The 25645-nt window shown below is 33.9% G+C and overlaps 1 protein-coding gene and 1 long non-coding RNA gene across 2 annotated transcripts in view; one reads left to right on the top strand and one right to left on the bottom strand.

The window, feature by feature from the left end:
- Positions 1-25645, top strand: part of LOC127868532 (uncharacterized) — a 147783-nt gene that overhangs the window by 9718 nt on the left and 112420 nt on the right. The gene's annotated exons all lie outside the window — the stretch shown is intronic.
- Positions 836-7726, bottom strand: LOC127868529 (uncharacterized). The gene is made up of 7 exons (XM_052410374.1): positions 7560-7726; positions 7227-7312; positions 5966-6293; positions 5638-5818; positions 1947-2212; positions 1486-1708; positions 836-1095 (listed from the first exon to the last, which is right to left on the bottom strand). Exons 1-7 carry the CDS (start codon positions 7597-7599, stop codon positions 888-890), a joined length of 1332 nt encoding a protein of 443 aa, XP_052266334.1. The 5' UTR covers positions 7600-7726; the 3' UTR covers positions 836-887.

The following is a 25645-nucleotide window of genomic DNA, read 5'->3' as shown; positions in this document are numbered from 1 at the left end:
ATGCGATCAGCTTGCATTCTCACTTTTTTCGAACATGATATTAAATACACAATGATCCTCGTTTATCCATTAAGACAAAAACATGTTTATACTCACGCACTTTGCTAGGGCTATCCGCAGACATAATTCGTTTGTTGTTATTTAGTGGATCTTCTTTGTTTTTAAAAGCGCGGGAGTGGAAATCACGTGATGTTGGCGCTCATGTGACCCAAAGCGTGCATACGTCACAGGTTCAAAATAGTCTTGAGGATTCCGTTATGTACATGATAAGGTTTCGTATTTATGATGCTTTGGCATTTTTTGGTACAGTTTTTGCGAAAATCGGTATGGAAGAGTTAAGCTTTAGAATGTATCAGACGAATGCTGATCAATTCTGGTCAGTTGAGAAAACCAAATTGTTGTGAGAAATATCAACTCGGCCGTCTTTAAAATGCTATGAAATGTTTGCTCATGTTCAACTGCATATAAATTTTAGTTTTAAGGTAATACCTTTGTTTAAAAGGATTCAATCGATCGGTTTGCTCACATCAGTTTTATTGCTGGAAGGAAGGAATCTCAACAAAGTTTTCTCACTGGTACGAATGATATATATAGTACAGCACTACGTTTTATGTCGAGATAAATCGCAAGCTATCTCATACATGCATGTTATCTATGTAACTAAGTGTGCTACTGTTTTACCAATGTTAATGCGTTTTAAAAATTCCAAAGTTTCATTTGCGTATACTCTGGTGCATGTTTAAACCCTGAAATGAATATTATTACTGAAATAAAATTAAATTACACCGTTTAAATTTCAACAAAATGGCACGTAATTTCAATAAAGTACTTAAAATTGATATTGCCGCCACCATTTATTTAACCGTAGGATGAATGATAATGGGTATTTAGCCAATAACGATTGGGCCTGTCGAATGCAGCATGTAACCGGAGAAGGTGCAATAGACCTCGTCTGAAGCACCAATAAGGTTGAGGTTGTGATGAACATATGCCCTTAGTGAAATAGTTTCTCCACCCTTGAGTTCCAGAACGGCCGCGTTGCCAGCAGAGAAGGCATGCACTGCGTTGAGAATGTTGAGGAATCCATTGACAACACTAAAATACAAGGGTTTCATTCCATCAATAGCATTCAAGATGTGTTTTCTTATAAATATACGTTCACAAGCAAAGTATTGTTTTTTACAAAAAAAAATAAAATAAAAGTTATCAAAGCGCCCGGAAAACATAGCATGCATATTTCTGTGTCTATGTTTAAAATTCATTATAATTTATGTAATTATTCATTCGTTCAGGCATTCAGTCGTTCGATTATGCAGGCGTACATTCCTTCGTTCATTCGTTCGATTTTGAAAACAATCATGCATTCACTCATTTATTGGTGTATTCATTTATTTATACATCAATTCGTTTATTCATATTTTGAGTTATTTATTTACAAAAAATATTAAATAACATTTCGTTTCCATGGAACTGTATTTTATTCACCTGTTTCCTCTATACAATGCGAGGGTCATAGCGCTATTTGCTCTAGACAGACAGTGGTAGTGGAACTCATAAATGCCAGTCACCGGTACAACAAATACACCAGTATTGTTGTTGTAAGCTTTTTTCAGATCGACAAATATTTTATTGAATATGACGTTTTGTCCTATCAAAACGGTAGCATTCTTGCTGAGTCCCACAGAAAAAACAACCACTGGTTCTGCGTCTTCAATAAACATAATTAATACTATAATTTCAATTCATGCTTACATTTACATAAACAATTACAATTAAAAGAGGAGTTGAATAGTATATTTCAGTATTTCTTCGATTGTGTTGGTGTATTATATGATTGCATTAAAAGATATCAATGTACTAGTATTTAAAAAGCATTTAAACAAAGTATTTAACCTATATACTAGCCTTGACAATAACAACGTTACATTGTGAAACTCATCTTTTACCCGGATTTCTTAATTCCTCATCCGAAATGATCTGTGATCCACCAAATGAAGTGAACTGGTAGTCATATGATCCAAACAATCGGCTAACATGACCAGGTCGGGAAAATACCGCGACCTGTTCGCCTGATGACAAATGTACGATCACCGTGTTACCGGCACTGGCCCATTCGAAATCAACATGGGCATAAATTGAGCAGATATACCTTTCCACGTGATCTTTGGTTGCCCACAGATCTAACCACAGCTCTTCGTTTTGCATCGATGTGCTGAAAGATGGTTTAAAGTATATATACGTGTTTTTGTTACGAATTTATAAGAGTACTTCATAAAATTCGTTGATATTAACATATGGCGTTCCTAAACTGAACTTCCTATTGTTTATTTCGTTTTTTTTTGTTTAAATATTGTGCTTAAACCTGATACTACTGATTTCATGTTCACGGTCGGTCCATAAGTCTCATATGGGAGTGAGAGTATTATTTATCGCGTTTACGTAATTATCATCAATTTGCAGTAGGTAAGATAATGCATGAACATATATGGCATGTTTTGAAATCACCAAGGATCAGTACACACATGTAAGTCAACGACGTTTGTTTTTCAATTTAAATTTAAAATTATATAAGAATTGTCCATTGGAAAATCTTAAGACGAATCGGCATTGCCTAATTTACTGGTATTCAGTTCATTATATGAACAATCCATATCCACTCTGTCCTGTACCATTTAATTGCTACAAACTGTTTGATAATTTATCTTGGAAGGTTAAATGTACTTTAAAGCATATCAAAAGTTTACAAATATCAGACGCCTAAAAAGAAAGTTTTTTAAGCTGGCGTCCGACATTGCCACAAAAATCTATAAATAGAATATGTGGTCGATTGTTATTTATATCGTGTGATATCCGACGAGGCTGATATGGCGTAGGAAAAGGCAAGGCTTGCCAAGAGGTATATGCGTCTATGGAGGGCTTCCTCTGTATGCGTAGCAAGAGCAGCATCGTCGGGAAACAACATCTCCCTGACCCGGAATTCAGTCACTTTTGACGTTCAGGTTGTGATTCAAGTAAAATCATAATCGACATCGGAAAAAGGCAGACTATCGGAAATTAGAAAATACCCGTTCCTATTATGAAGTCATATGTTAGTCCATTCCTACTTCAAAACAAGTCTCACTACGATATATAACATATTGACAAAATATTGATTGTGGATCTTTTTGTGACAAGTAAATTGATTGTTTGAAATCGATGCACCATAACAGTTTCACATAAATAGAAGCTACTGCCAAAACATTCGTAATCCCAGTAATTCGACATCCTCCAATATCACATGCAACAGTGTTCTGTAACCAACCTGCATACTATCAAATCATGGTAAAGAAAGGTATGGCACATAATTCGAACTCGAGAACATGTTGATGGAAAAAGGGCAACGACGGATTGATTTAAATCATGAACCAAAAACAATCCTGCGCCTGAAGAACTTTTGAAAATCAACAATTATAACTGTGATGTAGGTTAATCCTCTCGATACAACTGCATACGCTATGGTCTCCTGCACGGCCTCCAAACTTTGGCTTTTGACAACACAATATCACGTGTTATTCAATGTTATGGGCTTGTGGTCTTTCTTATTTTTTCAGTGTCCATTTTTGACACTTTGTAGGATTAAGTGCGTAACATAAGAAACTTACACCTAAGTGAAGACACGTTATCACATTTTAGTGCATAGTTGCATACATATAATTATTGATTGGTTTTGGCGACCATCCATGTGGCCATCTTGAAAAACACAACTATCCGGATGTCCGATTTTTGTAATCTGTATGTATGTTATAAAGTACTTTCAACCCCACCGAGATCAGCTAATATCTTTGAAACAATTGTGTTGGGACCACAGGCGGTTAGCGTGTGGCTATGATATTAAGTAGTAAAAACATTATTTTGAATGAAATATAATCCGATAATAACAAAATTAACTTCTCTGGAAAAAACATTTTCACTATCAAACATTTTTATAGCACAAGGTATTCAACTAAAAATCACCCGAAAACAAGGTACATCGCTTTGAACAGCCATAACTTCATCACTTGTGCATCGATTTCCATGAACTTGGTCCTATTCATCGCATAAATTAATTCCTTTCTGGAAATATACATATCTTTTAATATGTTTACAAATGCTGGGTTTTAGGTAATAACACGATACACAACTTGCGGGACCTACTCGCCAACGATCAGACCCGATTTATGAATGAAATCTTCAGGAGAAAAGACACACTTTCGCATTTGACCAATAAATCACTCGTGTGTTAAAAATGTCGGCCAGTTTAAATGTATGTAAACAAAGGTTTCAAACAAACAGTTAGTTTTGATGCATAATATAACGGCAAGAACGGTAAGAATGTGTTTTGTTTTCATACGTTTTATTGAATTATGGTATCTAGGTCCTTGAACTTTGCAGGGAAAATGCCCTTTACTCTGTGAAGATTTCAGTATTCAATCGGGTCTGATCGATGACGAGTAGGTAACAGGAGTTGTGTATCGTGTTATTTCTTACAATTTGATCCAGCATTTCTACAAAATATTGCAAGATATGTACATTTCCAGAAAAATTCATTTCTGCGTTGAATAAAACCATGTTCATGGGAATCGCTTAGTTGATGAAGTTATTGCTCCCTGTTTTCGGGATGATTTTGAGTTGAATACCTTGTTATATATATATATATATATATATATATATATATATATATATATATATATATATGAAAAGATATGCGTGAACAACCAGATATACAAACATACAGACAGACAGACATATTCCTATTGGAGACTTCGGCGTGTGCGCCTATCTTCTGTGCAGAATGAAGCAGACATACTGTGAAATCCCCATCCCCCCCCTGTGAAATCCCCATCCCCCCCCCCAAAAAAGATGGTTCATTCACAGTTATATACCCCATACTTTCACCGCAACACATCTTCCAATGTTGGAACAGTTTACATACACAGAAGGGACAGTTACATGAACATTTATTGCATACATGAAACCATAGTTGTATTTGGGCAGGATCCGATAAGGATTCATAAACTACCCTAACACTATGTTAGAGACACAGTGGAAATACGTTGGATCTAGAAAATACAGTGAAATTATGAGTATTTTTGTGTTTCAAGGGAGATAATTATATTTCACAACAACGTTATTTCTGTTTTCTGGGATCTATTAATAGATACTCGTTCACAGTCGATTGTTAATATATATATATGGAGAAAGATATGCGTGAACAATCATATATCTAGACATACCAACAGACAGACAGACAAACAGACAAACAGACAGACATATTCCTATTGGAGACTTCGGCGTGTGCGCCTAGCTACGGTGCAGAATGAAGCAGACATACTGTGAAATCCCCATCCCCAAAAAAAGATTGTTCATTCACAGTTATATACCCCATACTTATAAATATATATATTTGAATTTTCAGAGAAGTTGATTTTTCGTTATAATTCGATTCTATTTCATTCAAAATGATGTTTTAACTTATTAATTTTATAGCCACGCGCTAATCACCCGTGGTTGGGGTCGGAATGTATATAAGCTTGACTACGGCTAGAACAACGGAATTGTACGATAAGAAAGCAATTCTTTACTATGCATAATACTACTTAAACGTGTCGTGTTACAAACCTTGAGAAGTAAAGCACGTAGTATCCACTAGAGCGAGCCATGTATATCCCAGAAGTTAGGTCCAAATCACCGGCATCGTCAACAAGTTTGGTGTGGTATTGGACAATAGCGTCTCCAATTACGTTTTGATGGTGATTTGCAGTTACTGAGAATGCGATGACAGCGGCGTGCTCTCTAGAATCTATCATAAACAACCATAACTCATTTAACACTACACACGACGTACCGTTTGATCAATGTCATAGCTCTGTTTTCTTAGATTGAGTATCGGAATTCAAATTATGCATAATATAAAAAAGAAATATAACTAAGCTGAAAAGAAGCTTACACAGTGACTGAGATCCAAGTTGCACGCCTGTAAATGTGTTTTCTTTAAAGTCACTACTGTACAACGAAACCGGGGATGCATCTTTAGATTTCACCTTAACAGTGTCACCCACTTTAAGGTGAACTATTACAGAATTGGCAGCAACGGCATGACCACTGTTTACATGTCCGTACAGAGTTGCCAGAGATGTAGTGTTTTTTATCAAGTCCAGTATAAAATGCCCGTCTGTCCTGCTGCACCCAAATACACTGAATTTGTAAATTCCGTCCCTCGTACTAGTAAATATACCATTGAGAACGTTTGTGGCGGAGCTGTGAATGGTAATGTTCTGAAAGACATATAATTTTCAACAAAATGCATTTAATAAGCATACTCTTACCAAACGAATACATTGAGTATCATGTAAAATCACATTTAAGAAAATAGCACGTACATCATGTCAGTATTATATGCATGCATTGGAGCAACCATTTTTGCTGATACTGTAATATCAATTTTTCTTGAATGTTGTTTTTATTGTAATGACTTATGTTCATACAAACGCTCGCTTCCTTCCTATAGCTTGCCTCATTCCCAGCTAGATATAATTGTTATAAAACACATAGACAGTGGGAAACTACTTAACAAAACATACGACACAAGAACTAGAATATCGTTAAATTATATTTAAATAACTAAATGCTGCATTTGGCGACATTACAAATGCTTATATTTGACTTTTGACAGGTACATTTAAAGCGAAAAAAATGTTTTATATCAATTTTGATGCATTGATGTTGTTTAACATTAAAATCTTTTTGGAAATACATTTTCGCCAAGGGAAAGGTTTGCCTGTCCTTCAACTGGTTTAAACCTCAATTGGCCTTCTTCGCAATGACTCAAGTTTTATTCATTAGCGTTTGTGTGTGTCTTATGCCTTTGTCTTTAATATAAGTGTCAGGCCCTTGGTCATTTGCCGTTAGAAAAGAACATTGTTACAATAGTAATGAATTTTTGCTGATGCAAATTGATTACTACTCTGTATATAGTTTGAACATATGCAACCGGAACATATAGCTATACGTAACACGTTTCATAGGTCGGTTTATCTCGTAAAGGTTAGTATTGATGTACGGGATATACCGTGTGTCCTCATATAGTGCAGTATTGAGGTGAGCATGCCATAACAAAATACTCCTATGGGAGTAGATTTGAGAACTTGATGCAAAGAACAATCGATATTTCAGCGGGTTTTGTATTATTTCAAATAAATTAAACATACGTGTGGGTATGTTATTGTTGCGTTGCCTGGGAAATTCCCACTCGCTTGATATACCGTGAATGCTATAGGGTCGAACTTTGCGTACACTGTAATGTAATATACAAAATAAATACGTTAAACTACAATGTCATTTCCAAATATCGCTTAGATAACACCGTGATCTGTATATTATAAATAATGGGAAATCTAGACATGTATTAGAGCAATCAAATTAACAAAAAATGACATTAAGCATACGTTTAATTTCTTTTAAAACTTCATGCCTGTTTTAAAATATATACGTAGTACAATCCATAATGTATCGTAATGTATCGATAAAGGCTACGTTGTTACCTTGTGATACTACGGCAAACAAAAACATCAGTCCGATCATTTTGGTAAAGTTGCATAAATCTGAAACGCTCGGGCGCTTGATAAAATAATTGTGTAACTCGTATCTTATTCAAGATTCCAATTGCCTAGTTTTGTAGCTCAAAAAGAACCACCGCAGTCATGAAACGATGATAACCTACGATACGAAACATCTGTCGAAATCACTTGACAAGCATGTAAGGTCGTGTTTTGAGTGCAAATGTTTGGTACAAATAGATACGAAAGCGCCGACGTCGTTGAAAGTCTATTGGCAAGATACAGGAAAGTTTATGCTAAAGTAAATGTTTAAGGAACAGTTGATATAATTCGAGTCTTAAAGGCTTTCAAAAAGAAAACCTTTTTTGCAATAAGTTCAAATAAATGAAACAAGAAGTTGTTAAATAGTGCAAAACATCCTATTTCAATCAGAAAATCAGAAATATGTATCAAGGGATCTGGGGTTTTTGCGAGCAAATAAATGGCTGGATTTAAATGTTATTTCTGATTGGCTTGACGTTTATTTATGCTTTTGTTTCATTAACGTTATCATAACATCATTACTATTTACGAGACTGAACGACTGTTAAAGGGATCTTTTCACGCTTTGGTAAATTGACAAAATTGAAAAAAGTTGTTTCAGATTCGCAAATTTTCGTTTTAGTTATGATATTTGTGAGGAAAAAGTAGTACTGAACATTTACCATGGTCTAATATAGCCATTATATGCATCTTTTGACGATTTTAAAACCTAAAAATTATAAAGCGTTGCAACGCGAAACGATTGAATAATTTGGAGAGTTCTGTTTTTGTCGTTAAATTTTGTGAAACTACAAAGATTGCTTATATAAGGTATAAAATACGTGAAGATTGTGTATTCGGCGGAATAGCTCAGTAGGCTAAAGCGTTTTTACTTCAGGACTCTGGCAGGACTCCAGGGGTCACTGGTTCGAAACCTGGTCCGGGCAATGTTCTTTTCCTTTTTTTAATTTTATTCTTGATTTTTTACTGGAGCTTTTACGATCCAATGTTTACATTTATCGATATAAAGCATTTAATGAATAAGTTAAAAAAATGCCAAAATCTGTGAAAAGGCCCCTTTAAGACTCTTCGGATGCTCAAGTTATATATTGTTCTTTTTTTGTTTGTAACTATTCTTCATACTTTTACTATTCATTTTCATTAAAGCAGAAAGGAATAATTCGTTGGTGTTATTGTATTATTGTTGTTGTTGTCATAATTATCGACCTCGTTACATACGCAAAATATTACATGCACGTTGTATTTTTAGCACACGTTATGGATATTTTTATCCTTATTCAAATTGTTCAAATAATTAAAAATAATATACACATAATTTGCAGATTAATATCAAAATACTGTAGTTTGACCCCCTCTCGCGTCGCCTAACATCGCATGGTAAATGTTTGCCGCTACATAGTTAAATGATATTACAGCCCTAAAAAACTCGACAGTCTTCTGCAAGAAACGAGAAAAGTATTTATCCGTAAATACTTTTTACTTACTCCATTTATAAATACATTGAAAAAGTATCTTATCTCAAAATAAAATACTACGAAATTAACTTTGTTAAAAACACATAACTATAGTATGCAAAAATGTTGGGAATATATTTATTTTATTTATTTGAATGATGGCATATATGAAACAGGTTGTGGAACTACGATACTTTTATCAAATAGTGTTCCCGTCCACGTTTTTAATGGAATTGTTCACAGATTTTGGCATTTTTTCAAATGTCAATATATATGATTGCTTACAAATCGTTAATGTTGTTTTAATAGACTGAACTAATTTTTATAGTATATAAACAATTGAAACAAACTGACGTCACTGGATGCGCTACCACTGCACCACGCAAACTACGATCTTCTGGAGCGAAACATTATATCTTTAGCATAGGAGGTAATCACGTGAAATTCTATTTGGCGACTCCCATGTCTAGACAGTTATTTTTCGCCGTTTCACACCATTTATTTCTTGTATTTGATTTTTTAATGGCGCTCAATGTCCAGCAATATCAGTAAAAAGGTGATTTGCGTTTATTTCGTATTAACATCGCCCTATGTCAATTAAAGGGACATTTTCATTTTTAAAAGTAGTTAAAAAAAAACTTGTAGTTAGTGAAATTTTGATGCAACCAATTGAAACTTTAGACTTTGAATGATGAAAAATTGGATATGGGTACATTGTGTGTGCTTTCAATAAACATGACAGTCAATACAAAATCGTATATATAATAAACTCTGTAAGATACGTTATATATTATATCATTTCAAATTAAAACTACAAAATTGTCAACTATCCAAAGATATATTATTCATTTGAGTGAAGAAATGATTTATTATAATAACCATGATAAGTTTTTTCCGTATGACTTTGCCTTTTCAGGAATAATTTATCATAAAAGTTATAATAATTATATATAAAATAAACGAGATCAAGGATGGCTTTCTGTCATGTATAGCGTACTTGAATGACAAACAGATTCTTCCAAAATATTGCTGTCATTTAAATTATTTCCCTATCACTGTATACTTTTTGATATACCCATCGTGGAGTTAGGATAGAAATGTAAGATACGTGAGCAAAATTGTAAGATACGTTAAATACAATATCAAAAACACAAGGCCTAATGGAGTGTTAGTATTGTCACTCTATATACTAACTTACATTGTGATGTAAGTTTGACCCTTGTTATATCATCCACGCAGGCATTTACTGACAGAATAAAATTAATCTTATAAACATTGTGCCCTAAACATTAACCTTATGTAAGATACGTTCAGCCTGTTTGTTACGTTTTATGCAATAAACAGCACATCTATTCATTAACAGGAACTTTAAACATTAAGATTAAAGTATCATATCATGTATAACACAAAACAAATTATTATAAAACGGTAACTTATCCCAGCTTTAACGTATTAAATTAACCACGGGTCCAAAATCAAACTTTATATCAAGTTATAATCAACCTGTCTACAAAACTATGGTAATTAACCAAGATCATGGGTCTGTCGAGTCTATCTAATGTTAGTTATGCACGTGTGTGGTTTAAAGAATCTTAATATAGGATTTTGACAAATAGGAAACTGATTACATGAAAGCATATTAACGTAACTTGCCATAACGTATCTTACCAGCAGTTTTAGTTTTTATTACCATCATAAAGTTTTTCGTTCGAATTACAATAAATGTGCTATATCTTGTCATTATAGTGCAGGTGACTAAGGAAACTTATCCTGGAATATCACAGTTGTGTTCATTTGCATTATTCAGTCGATAGAGTGTTAACGTATCTTACACAAAATGTACGCACCAATTAAAAAAACGAATTTCGTCAATTTGTGGTGTTTTTAATTCTCAAACGATGAGTCTTATTACTATAATAAACATATAATGTGACCACTGTCAATGTCATATACATATAATTCAAACTATATTTACATTATTTCATACCAAATATGTGTTACCAAAATTTGTTAACGTATCTTACCGCAGTTCATGGGACACTCATTTAATATGTTATGTGAACATTATGAGCATGCTTTCAGTGTCAATTGCATATTTTAATGTTTTCCGGTTATGTTTCATTCAGTTCACAAACAAAAACCCTCTCTAAATCACCAGTTAATTATATTTTTTGTCCCTAACACTTTATCACCCACGCCTGGGACATTAGAAATATTACATTTTAAAGGTATATGTCGTCAAATATCAACATAAAATGACTTTTTAATTCGGTAAAAAGTGCTGTGTTCAGATAACAGCCATCGTTGTCTGTCCAAAACAGCTTCAGAACTTAGCACATTTAGTATCAATAAAAATAAATAGGCACGGGACAGTTAAAAAATAAAAATGTCCCTTTAATTGACAATGGGCGACCTACGTTTTATATCTCGGCTTTACTCCCCGCAAATTTTCTAATTGAAGCTGTAATAAGGTCATCCCGCTAAGAAATTTCACTGCGAGTAAAGTCGAGATATAGAGCGAATATTAATACGAAATAAACGCGAGTAACTTTCTTGCTGATGCGGCTGAAAAGTGAAGGGCATTTAACAAAATTAATACAAGCTATGAAAACGATAACAGTTAGGGTCAAAGCCTTGGGACGGTAGCGCAAAGCATTGGTCGTTTCATAGCAGCTAGTCCAGCAGTAATTATATAAAAAGTTATGTACACAAATAGTTTTGTGCAAATTTAGAACTATTTATTTTAACTTGATTGGATCGAAGCCTTAGCTTATTGAAACAAATTATAGAGTTCTTTTCCTGGGTAAAACCAGTACTTAATGTTTTTGAGGGAGATCTGAAGAACGCCCCACTGTGGAACACATGAACTCAATGTCGCGAGGCGGACACCATATCTATTACGCCACGACAATCTTTAAAGTACAACAGAAGTTACAAGAAATGCATGAGAACAACAAAATGATAATTTCTAAATATGGCATAAAAAGGAAAGTGCACAGATGTCAAACCAGAAACACGAACACAGCAGACAATTACTCATGGGTAACCGCCTTTAAACCGATACCCATAACATATAGGCTCGTATGTTGTTTCGGTTCGGACTAGAATTGACTTCCCTGCTTGATTTTATACGGACGCGATATGCTAAAATTGTCAGTATTTTGTCTCTCATTAGGTCCATATTGGGTGTGTGTCCAGTTATAGTCTATATTATACCCACATGGGAATTATTGGCTTTCAAATCGCGACTCAGGTGAGTTACATGTAGCATAACCAGGACTCATTTGTTTTTGTTTTGTAATTACAAGAATCGGATATAGATCACACACTTTGTCCATTAAGTTTATAAGCCCTGATTAAGTCCACGGCGTACCTACATGGAATAGCGCACAGGGACCTTTACTGGCATGTAAGTAATAAACCAGCATGGGCTTTTGCTTGAGTCATACTACTTAATGTAGAACACGTTTGACTCTAATCGGATGTTCTTTCTCTCAGTTAAAGTCCAAATTGTATGCACATGAGATTGATGAGATTTATGGCAGGGCTTATTATGAGTTTTCAAGTTAGGTTAACTTAACTGGCGGCCAGCAGTTTTTATAAGAACAAGATAATATATAAAGGCCCCTAACTGGGCCCAATGCAAATCAACTCAGGCTATCTTATATAATTCCACTATAGGTGAAAAACAGTGATCCATATATGTTTATTTATAGTGGATGTTAATGGGCTTCCTTGCTTGGTGTGATGTGAACCTGATGTCGGCAAAAAAACTAAGCCGTGGCTAAGTGGAGATTTTGTCCGCCTAGCGAACATCAGGCCCCGTGTTCACAAAGCAAATTGACATCGATTTTCTATGTCAAGTGACATTGATTTTCAATTTTTGTCATCGGTTCCCAAACTTGGTGTTCACAAAGAAAATCGATGTCAAATGACATCCAAAATCGATTTTCAAATTGCAATCAATGACACTGAAATTGAAATTGATATTGGGCATTGTCAAATTGAAAATTGATGACAATCACCATGGTAAGAAAACAATATGGCCGACATTGAAAGACGTCTTCGTCGCGCTCGATACATAAATGAATTGTTTCCAATGGATAGGAGAGTTTTCCGTGATCGAACGAACCCATTGGAAACTTTGTCCCCGATGGAAATTCGTGAACGGTACCGGTTTTTCCCGGAAACTATTCTGTTTCTTGTCAACATGCTGAATTTGGAGAGGGCTACTGAACGTTCTTGTCCTCTTCCGCCGCTCATTTCAACTTTAGCGGCATTGCATTTCCTTGCAACTGGCACACACCACATTGTGACGGCAGGGCTGCATGGAATCTCAAGGTCCAGTGTATCTAGAGCGGTCAAGCAATTCACGGACAGCGTGTGTCTACATCTAAATGACTTTGTTTTCTTCCCAAATATCGAAAATGTGCAACGGACGGTGCAAAAACAGTTTTATAACATCGCTGGTGCGTATTAGCTCTCAATATAATTTAATCGGACAATTTAATGATTTTTGATTGGTTGTCAAGTAAACAAATAAGGGGAGTTAAATGTTTCTTAGTCGAATCGGGCACAATTCAAAACGTTGTATGAGTACTGTATGCTAGATTTATACGTCTTGAAATAACATACGTGTATATTAAGTATATTACGTGTTTGATAAGTATAATAAACATAACTGTTTATTAGTGATTGTTATTTTTGGGAACACATATATTGACATGAAAGACAGAAGATTGAACTTGTAACTTTTGAAAAAAAAAATTGCGGAAACTTTGTTTGTAGTATACTCACATTAGTATCAAATTATCTAATACAAATGTCGATTAGGCTAACAATGTTATTGTCTTTTAAGGTTTCCCCCAAGTGGTTGGTGTGGTTGATGGGACACATATCCGTATTCAAGCGCCTAGCGCCAACAAAGACGATTATGTGAACAGAAAGGGATTTCACTCCCTTAATGTACAGGTAAAACAATAAGTGAAATAAAGTCCATGAACATTTCCTCAACTTGTATTTTTTTAGATTATATATGTTTAAAGGTTGTCTGTTAACAGTGAAAATTGCAAAACGAAACTAGTGACAATTGAATGTTCTGTTGTTTACTTGTATTATTGTGATATCAGACAAAATGACATTGTGCAGTGTGAATTTTATTAAGATTTGTGGTTTCTTTTTGCTCTATAGATGATTTGTGATGCCACTTTTCGGTTTGTTGACGTAGTCGCAAAGTGGCCTGGGAGCGTTCACGATTCAAGGATCTTTCGTGAAAGCGCCATACGTCAGCGCTTTGAAAGAGGTATAATGACAATTACATGAAGACTACTCAGTATTATGATTTTATTCATTCATTGCACACATTTATTTAAGCACAGAATTATTACCGGTACATCAAAATTAACAAGCACAATTTTATTTTATTGAAGCGTTTCCATCTTTTCAAGTAGGTTTGATCACCAGCCATATATATAAATTATCTATCTATCTATCTATCTATCTATCCATCTATCCATCCATCCATCCATCCATCCATCCATCCATCCATCCATCCATCCATCCATCCATCCATCCATCCATCCATCCATCCATCCATCCATCCATCCATCCATCCATGAATATATATATTAATGATCATTTATCAGTTGAACCACGAAGGTTTTTTCCGACATAGACCAATGCACCTGAGCAGTCATTGTAGCTAAACTATCATTGCAGCAGACGTCAACAAAAAACAACTTCCGCTTTACCGCTTACGTCCACAAAAAGTCGAAAAAAATCGATGTCGTTAAAACCGATGTTGAACGACATCAATTTTAAATAGCTTCGTGAACTCGAACTTTGTCATCGATGTCACTTGACAACGATTTTCAATGTCATGCAAAATCGATTTTCGATGACAGTAAAAAGTTTTGTGAACACGGGGCCAGGTCACGGGTTCTCTCTCCACTGAGTATTCTTAAGATCTCCTTATAAGACATCAAATACTGGTTCTACCCAGGAAACCATGCTATCGAACTAAACTAAGAAGGTTTAAACGAATACTATTTGGGTCCCTTATGGGTTTTACTAAAGTAAGTATTTTTTCGTCACACTCAATCCAACTTTAGCTTGACATGGGCTTGTTTGCTGCAAAATAGAATCAACTAAAAATAAGGAACAGATATTCAACGTCGCAGCTCTTAAAAACTAGAACACATCAATAAGCATCTTTAGAACATGAAACGATACCGTCAAAAACATGTTAAGAACATTAACAATTTCTGAACTGCACAATGAATAACAATGTGCAAAACACTTAGTATGGTTGAACCAATTTAACTTTGTTGTGACTTTGTCACATAATGACAAGGGAAGGTAGTGGAAAAAAATTATACTATGGAAGCGTATATGGTACACCCTGATGCTGTGATGATGTCAACATTCTATGATGGCATGATATGAAAAAGGTGTCATAATGTAAAAAAAATAACTCATCGTGTCGACTAAAACACTTAATGTCGTTATGGCGAGTAAAATTAAGAGGGAAAAACTTACAAAACTCTGACGACATACCATGTTATTTCACAGTAAATCGATGCAAACTAATCCGGCATGACCATATTATTGGGGTGTACCATATTCTATGACGGCATGATATCAAAAAGGTGTCATGGCGTAAAAAAATAACTCATCGTATCGACTAAAACTATGATGGCAAGTTATTTTCACAAGAGCATGACGCCAAATATTATGTTGATTTGTCGACTTAGATCAAAAAAAAATTTCGGGAAAAGCCGGAAACATTTACGTCGAGCTTTTATCTTAATCATTATGGCGAGTAAAATTAGGTGGGAAAACAATGTCGACATACCATGTTATTTCACAGTAAAAAGTCGATATAAATGAATCCGGCATGACCATATTATTAGGGTGTACCATATACGCTTCCGTATTTTTACTACTCATCGCAGACTGGCACAATAAAAAGATGGAGAGTAAGTTGGTTCCTTTTTCCTAGTTCCTTATTCCTTATTCGAATAAGGAATAAGGAACAGTTCCTTATTCCTTATTCACGATTCCTTATTCGAATAAGGAATAAATAACGGTTCCTTATTCCTTATTCACGCTTAACATATTTGACTAAGCTTTTTAAGAAAAATAATGCAAACAATTCTCAATTAAATCAAAGCTAAATAACAAGAATACATTTAATTTGTGCATAACGATACATATTCATGTTTCTTCTCAGCGTTTTAATAGGATTTTTTGAATAACCCGAGCCGGCATTATCTACTTCCAATTCTAACTTCAAATCAACCAAACCTTAAGCCTGTATACTTATTTAACATTTATGTGATATAAAAATGCAATCTAGTACATTTCCTAATTTTTGTTTTCATTTAAACTCAATTTCCTTTTTCGCGGCCGAATAAGGAAACGGGAACCAGTTCCTTATTCCGTATTCAAGCCGAATAAGGAACCTGCATTTTTTTACTGAAACATCAATGAAAATGATCAAAATTGTTCAACATATAAATGAACATCATTATATACATGTGTATACATAGGTTGGATATTTAAAATACGCATTGCAATACATTTCTACTAAGTTTTAAGTAATGATAAACCAGTTCCTTATTCAGTTTGAATAAGGAATAAGGAACTGGTTCCTTATTCCTTATTGAAATCGAATAAGGAACTGGAATGTACTTACTATAAATAATAAATCAAAATCGAATAAGGAACGGCATTTTCTTACTTAAACATCAATGAAAATGATCAAAAGTGTTCAACATATAAATGAATATCATTATATACATGTGTATACATAGGTTGGATATTTAAAATACGCATTGCAATACATTTCTACTAAGTTTTAAGTAATGATAAACCAGTTCCTTATTCAGTTTGAATAAGGAATAAGGAACTGGTTCCTTATTCCTTATTGAAATCGAATAAGGAACTGGAATGTACTTACTATAAATAATAAATCAAAATCGAATAAGGAACGGCATTTTCTTACTTAAACATCAATGAAAATGATCAAAAGTGTTCAACATATAAATGAATATCATTATATACATGTGTATACATAGGTTGGATATTTAAAATACGCATTGCAATACATTTCTACTAAGTTTTAAGTAATGATAAACCAGTTCCTTATTCAGTTTGAATAAGGAATAAGGAACTGGTTCCTTATTCCTTATTGAAATCGAATAAGGAACTGGAATGTACTTACTATAAATAATAAATCAAAATCGAATAAGGAACGGCATTTTCTTACTTAAACATCAATGAAAATGATCAAAATTGTTCAACATATAAATGAATATCATTATATACATGTGTATACATAGGTTGGATATTTAAAATACGCATTGCAATACATTTCTACTAAGTTTTAAGTAATGATAAACCAGTTCCTTATTCAGTTTGAATAAGGAATGAGGAACTGGTTCCTTATTCCTTATTGAAATCGAATAAGGAACTGGAATGTACTTACTATAAATAATAAATCAAAATCGAATAAGGAAGGCATTTTCTTACTTAAACATCAATGAAAATGATCAAAATTGTTCAACATAAAAATGAATATCATTATATACATGTGTATACATAGGTTGGATATTTAAAATACGCATTGCAATACATTTCTACTAAGTTTTAAGTAATGATAAACCAGTTCCTTATTCAGTTTGAATAAGGAATAAGGAACTGGTTCCTTATTCCTTATTGAAATCGAATAAGGAACTGGAATGTTCTTACTATAAATAATAAATCAAAATCGAATAAGGAACGGCATTTTCTTACTTAAACATCAATGAAAATGATCAAAATTGTTCAACATATAAATGAATATCATTATATACATGTGTATACATAGGTTGCATATTTAAAATACGCATTGCAATACATTTCTACTAAGTTTTAAGTAATGATAAACCAGTTCCTTATTCAGTTTGAATAAGGAATAAGGAACTGGTTCCTTATTCCTTATTGAAATCGAATAAGGAACTGGAATGTACTTACTATAAATAATAAATCAAAAACGAATAAGGAACGGCATTTTCTTACTTAAACATCAATTAAAATGATCAAAATTGTTCAACATATAAATGAATATCATTATATACATGTGTATACATAGGTTGGATATTTAAAATACGCATTGCAATACATTTCTACTAAGTTTTAAGTAATGATAAACCAGTTCCTTATTCAGTTTGAATAAGGAATAAGGAACTGGTTCCTTATTCCTTATTGAAATCGAATAAGGAACTGGAATGTACTTACTATAAATAATAATTCAAAATCGAATAAGGAACGGCATTTTCTTACTTAAACATCTATGAAAATGATCAAAATTGTTCAACATAAAAATGAATATCATTATATACATGTGTATACATAGGTTGGATATTTAAAATACGCATTGCAATACATTTCTACTAAGTTTTAAGTAATGATAAACCAGTTCCTTATTCAGTATTGTTTAGTTTACTTTTTCGCGGCATTATAATAATTAATCACATGCATATTCAAACCGATCGGAGTATGCTTACTTTAACAGTAAACATATACCAAATCTGTTTTGGAATCATTTTATTTGCTTTCACCTTTTTAGTATGATTCTCTTTTTTTCACGTTAGTTCTTCCGTTAACTTCAGAGATTAAATAAACAACTCTTAATCAGTTATTTCTTAACATGAATAAGGGACAAAGTCCATGTCAATGACCGTAACCATTTCAACTCTTTATTTATAGCTGGCTTAGGTATCGACCATCCGAATGTGTGTTTCTGGAATACAGAAGTGGTATCAAATACGCAAGTAGTAAATGAAGTTTAGTTCTCAGGTGTAAAAGCAAAGCAGAGACGAGCCAAATTTTAGGTTGTTCGAGGTGGTTAATAAGTTATTACCTAGTATCTGCCAATTACAGTTAGAATAGAAAACGAAACATATTTTAATAACGTCTATTGATTTGCTTATATAACCAACTAACAAAATGTCAATTTACTTGCACAACGATGTACTGTGTGATTGACACTGTGACGTACCCATTTTAAATTATATTTTCCAATAAACAACAGTAAAATATAAAGGAAAATGATTGGTCACAAACAAAAATGTTTAATTGTTTCGGATGAAGTGTGGATAGCAAAATAATGATTTTTTTTTCTTTAACTAATCAAAATTGTGTCGCATTTTATTACGTACTAAATATTCCCCAGATCAAGTGTTTAATTAAGTTTGTACGAACCTAGGCACACGATTATTAACCGAAGGATCTACAAAACGGAAATGGCCTCGATGGTGAACAGTTTTTCGCCGTTCTTAGCGTAACAGTTGCACTCTGTATTCGAACCGAGTAAGCAGATGGGTTATCATTAAATTAAACTTAGTAGAAATGTACTGCAATTAATGATTTTGATACCTAACCTACATTTTAAATGCTTTTCATTGATTTATTGGCTTCTTTGGTTCATTTATTTGTATTTTTTATTTAAAAAATGCCACTTCCTTTATTATTCGATTTGAATAAGGAAAAAGGAGCCATTTCCTTATTCATTATTCAAACTGAATAATAAACTAGGCTATCATTAAATAAAACTCAGTAGCAATGAATTGCAATAAATATATATTTTTTTATTTCCAACCTTCATCTTTATACCTTGATTTTCTTTGACAATTAGTATTCTTTGGTTTATTTTGATTTATGTTTGAGTAAGACGATGCCATTTCCTTATTATCGTCTTCATAATACTTGTTTTCAGTATCGTCAAATAGAATATAAAATAGAAATGTGACAGAATACATCCATATTACATAAGCAAGCTTAAATTACACACACAGCATCTAAAAAAATAAATATCCGAAAGTGACCGTTCGGAATATAGGCTTCCGAATAAGGAACTAACTTATTACTCAATTCCTTATTCAGATGCTTTAACTTCGGATAATTACATTCGGATCATTCTTGCAGAGCGCAGCTTTATGTTCGTTATTATTGGCTATGTTTATTGTAAGATTTTTTCTTCTATCTCTGATACAGTTCTTGAAGTTTTATGTGACCCCTTCCTTTTGCCAAGACTATACGGTATCTCATTACAAGGCATGTTTTAGACATCCCATTCCGTTCTATACGTAAACGAATACGAAGGGATATTATTAAGGATGCAAAGAGATTTCAACACGTCACCATACAAGCAAGACTGCACCGGAAGCAGCGGTCCAGGTGTCTCTAGTAGACTGGAAAGTTCAATCGAGATGCCTCAACATTTTATTTTATTTAACATTCAAACACCTGCGCGCAAACTTGCTGTTATAGTGTTTTTTCTTCATAGATTTGTTTAAATGCGAATACGCGTTTTCTCGCTCGTGCAAACCAACGGTAAATACGGCGACCTTCAACCTCGGCACACGATTATTGACCGTGGTATCTAAAGAACGGCGATAGTCTCAATGGTTGAGAGTCCTTCGCCGTTTTTAGCTTAACAGTTGCGCTCTGTATTCGAACAGAATGCCAAAATTGCGAACAGCGTTGTCGTCAGTGCGACATCACTGACGTCACCATAAAAAATGTCTGCACCGGAAGGAGCGGCCCAGATGCCTCTTGTAGTCTGGAAAGTTTCGTAGGAATGCCTCCGTTTTTTTATTCAATTTAAAGACAAATGCGTTCTCAAGCTCTTATTGAGTGTTTTTCTAATTAAATAGATTTTCTATCACTGAAAACGCGTTATCTCGATCTTGAAGCCAACGGTATATCCGGTGACCTTTAACATTGGCGCGGAAAATAAAGGTTGCGAGAACCAAAAAAAATGGCGCTCGTCTATTTGATAACCAGTCCTATTTTTCCGATGTTAGTCCAACTGGTTACTTTTCCTTACTCGGAAGCAAAAAAAGGAACTGGCTTATCATTTAACAAAAACCGAAGAAGAAATGTTCTGCAATACATATTTTGATACGCGACCTATATATACAATGATTTTCATTGATTTATTGGTCTCTTTGGTTCATTTTAATTGGTTTGTTTAGCAAGGAAATGCCAGTTCCTTATTCGATTTGAATAAGGAATAAGGAACCAGTTCCTTATTCCCTATTCAAACCGAATAAGGAACTGGGATATCATTATATAAAACTAAGTACAGATGTTCTGCAATTCAAGTTTTTGATACCCAACCTAAATGTAAAATGCTTTTCATTGATTTATTGGTTTCTTTGGTTCATTTAAATTAAGTTGTTTAATAAGAAAATGCCAGTTCCTTATTCGATTTGAAAAAGAAACAAGGAACCAGTTCCTTATTCCTTATTCAAACCGAATAAGGAACTGGGTTTTCATTAAATAAAACTCAGTAACGATGTATTGCAATAAATATGTTTAATTTCGAACCTACATATACCATGATTTTCATTGACATTTAGTATTCTTTGGTTAATTTTAATTTATCTTTGAGTAAGACAATTCTATTTCCTAATTATCGTGTTCATAATACATGTTTTCAGCGTGTATCGTCAAAAATAATAAACAATAGAAATGTGACAGATTACATCCACATAACATAATCAAGTTTAAATAACACACACAGCATCTATAAAATAAAATACCCGAAAGTGATTATCCGAAATCGCTCTTCTGAATAAGGAACTAACTTATTACTCAATTCCTTATTCAGACGCTATACTTTCGGATACTTACATTCGGTTCATTCTCGCATAGCGCAGCTTTATTTTCGTTATTATTGGCTATGTTTAATGTAAGATTTTTTATTTATATCTCTGATACAGTTCTTAAAGTTTTGTCTGACCCTTACCTTTGGCCAAGACTACACGAAATCTCTTTTCTAAGCATGTTTTAGATATCTCATTCCGTTCTCATACGTTAACGGTTACGAAGGGATATGATTAAGGATGTTAAGAGATTTCAACACGTCACCATAAAAGCAAGACTGCACCAGAAGCATCAGTCTCTTGTAGACTGGAAAGTTCCATCGAGATGCCTCAACATTTTATTTATTATTCAATAACCTGCGCGCAAACTAGCTGTACAAGTTTTTTTCTTCAGAGATTTGTTTGAGTGCGAATACACGTTTTCTCGCTCATGCAGACCAACGGTACATTCGAGGACCTTCAAACTCGGCACACGATTATTGACCAGGGTTCCTAAAAAAACGGCGATGGTCTCAATGGTTAATAGTCCTTCGCCGTTTTAAGCGTCATAATTGCGCTCTGTATTTGAACCGAATGCCAATAGGTTGTACAGCGTTGTCGTCAGTGCGACGTCACTGACGTCACCATAAAAGCGGGACTGCACCGGAAGCAGCGGCCCAGGTGACTCTAGATGTCTATTTAGTTTCGTCGAGATGCCTCTGTATTTTGTTTTTCAATAAAAAAAAGCGTACTCAAGCTGTTATTGAGTGTTTCTTTTTAGATAGACTAACTATCACTGAAAACGCGTTATCTCAATCTTGGATGCCAGCGGTATATCCGGTGACATTAAACATTAGCGCACGATTAAAGGTCGCGAGAACCAAAAGAATGGCGCTGCTCTTTTTGATAACCAGTCCTATTTTTGCGATGTAAGTCCAACTGGTTACTTTTTCCTTATTCGGTAGCAAAAAAAGATCTGGGTTATCATTTAACAAAAACCGAAGAAGAAATGTAATGCCTTACATATTTTGATACCCAACCTATATAAACAATGATTTTCATTGATAAATTGGTCTCTTTGGTTCGTTTTAATTGATTCAATAAGCAAGGAAATGCTAGTTCCTTATTCGATTTGAATAAGGAATAAGGGACCAGTTTCTTATTCCCTATTCAAACCGAATAAGGAACAAGGATATCATTAAAAAAACGAAGAACAGATGTACTGCAATTACAGTTTTTGATACCCAACCTACATTTAAATACTTTTCATTGATTTATTAGTTTCTTTGGGGCATTTGAATTAAGTTGTTTAATAAGAAAATGCCAGTTCCTTATTCGATTTGAATAAGGAACAAGGAACCAGTTCCTTATTCCTTATTCAAACCGAATAAGGAACTGGGTTTTTATTAAATAAAACTCAGTGGCAATATATTGCAATAAATATTTTTATTTTCGAACCTACATATACCATGTTTTTTTTATCACATTTAGTATTCTTTGGTTAATTTCAATTTATGTTTGAGTAAGACAATTCCATTTCTTTATTACAGTCTTCATAATAATTGTTTTCAGCGTGTATCGTCAAATATAATATACAATAGAAATGTGACAGAATCCATCCATATAACATAATCAAGCTTAAATAACACACACAACATCTAAAAAATAAAAAATCCGAAAGTGATCGTCTGAAATACAGGCTTCCGAATAAGGAACTAACTTATTACTCAATTCCTTATTCGGAGGCTATACTTTCGGATACTTACATTCGGATCATTCTCGCATACCGCATCCTTTATATTCGTTATTATTGTCTATGTTTAATGTAAGATTTTTATTTATATCTCTGATACAGTTCTTTAAGTTCTATCTGACCCTTACCTTGGGCCAAGACTATACGATATCTCATTACTATGCATGTTTTAGATAGCTCATTCCGTTCTCATACGTTAACGGTTACGAAGGGATATGATTAAGGATTTAAAGAGATTTCAACACGTCACCATTAAAGCAAGACTGCACCGGAAGCACTAGTCGACTGTAAAGTTTAATTGAGAGGCCTGAATATTTTATTTTATTTAATATTCAAACACCTGCGCGAATACTAGCTGTACTAGTGTTTTCTTCGTAGATTTGTTTTAGTGCGAATACGCGTTTTCTCGCTCATGCAGACCAACGATACATCCGGCGACTTTCAACCTCGTCACACGATTAATGGCCGTGGGATCTACAAAACGGCCGTGGGATCTACAAAACGGCGATGGCCTCGATGGTAAACAGTCCCTCGCAGATCTTAGCGTCACAGTTGCGCTCTGTATTCGTACCGAATGCCAATATTTCGTACATCGTTGTCGTCTTTTCGACGTCTCTGACGTCAACATACAGGCGATAATGCACCGGAAGCAGCGGCCAGGTGCCTCTAGTAGTATGGAAAGTTTCATCGAGATGCCTACGTATTTTGTTCTTCCATAAAAAAACAAATGCGTATACAAGGTTTTATTGAGTGTTTATATATTAAAATGCATTTTATATCTCCGAAAACGCGTCTTCCCGATCTTGGATGCATCCGTACATCCGGCGACCTTCAATAATGGCACACAATAAAAGATCGTGGGACGCGACAAAATGGCGCTGGTATCGGTGGTTACCAGTCCTATTTTTCCGAGTTAGTGCAGCTGGTTACTTTGTCATTTTTCACCCGCGAAAAAGGAACTGGTCATCATTACACATAAAAACTAGGTAGAAATGTACAAGAATACATATGTGCGATACTCAACCTACATTTACAATGATTTTTATTGATTTATTGTTGTTGTTTTTTGTAAGAAAATGGCAGTTCCTTATTCGATTTGAATAAGGAATAAGGAACCAGTTCCTTATTCCTTATTGAAATCGAATAAGGAACTGGGTTATAATTAAATAAATAAAAAGTAGAAATGTACTGCAGTTAATGTTTTGGATACACAACGTAAAAAACAATGATTGCCATTGATTTATTGGTCTCTTTGGTTCATTTTCATTTATTTTTTTATTAAGAAATCGCTAGTTCCTTATTTGATTTGAATAAGGAATAAGGAGCCAGTTCCTTATTCCTATTTCAAACCGAATAAGGAACTGGATTCTCATTAAATAAAACTAAGCAGCAATGTATTTCAATAAATATTTTTTTACATGTACCATCATTTCATTGACATTTAGTATTCTTTGGTAAATTTTAATTTATGTTTGAGTAGAACAATGCCATTTCCTTAATATCGTCTTAATAATATTTGTTTTCAGCGTATTTCGTCAAATAGAATATACAATAGAAATGTGACAGAATACATCCATATAACATAATCAAGCTTAAATAACACACACACACACATCTAAAAAATAAAATATCTGAAAGTGATTGTCCGAAATACGGGCTTCCGAATAAGGAACTAACTTATTACTAATTCCTTATTCAGAGGCCATAATTTCGGATACTTTAATTCGGATCATTCTATCATAGCGCAGCTTTATATTCGTAATTATTGGCTATGTTAAATGTGAGGTTTTTTTTAATTTATATCTCTGATACATTTTTTGAAGTTTTATCTGGACCTTACCTTTGGCCAAGACTATCCGATAGGTGCGTATCGAATAAGGAACTGGGTTATAATTAAATGAAACTAAGTAGAAATGTACTTCAATAGCTATTTTGTTATACCCAACCTACATTAACAGTGGTTTTCATGATTTATTGATCTCAGTGATTCATTTTCACTTATTTTTAATGAAGAAATCGCCAGTTCCTTATTCGATTTGAATAAGGAATAAGGAATCAGTTCCTTATTCCTTATTCAAACCGAATAAGGAACTAGGCTATAATTAAATATAAAAAAGAAGACATGTACTATAATACATATTTGTGATGCCCAATCTACATTAATAATGATTTTCATTGATGTATTGAGCT

This window comes from Dreissena polymorpha, chromosome 2, assembly GCF_020536995.1.
Source record: "Dreissena polymorpha isolate Duluth1 chromosome 2, UMN_Dpol_1.0, whole genome shotgun sequence".
In the NCBI taxonomy this organism is placed as follows: Eukaryota; Metazoa; Mollusca; class Bivalvia; order Myida; family Dreissenidae; genus Dreissena; species Dreissena polymorpha.
The sequence above is the reverse complement of the archived record's forward strand: the minus strand, read 5'-3'. Positions and strand labels throughout refer to the sequence as shown.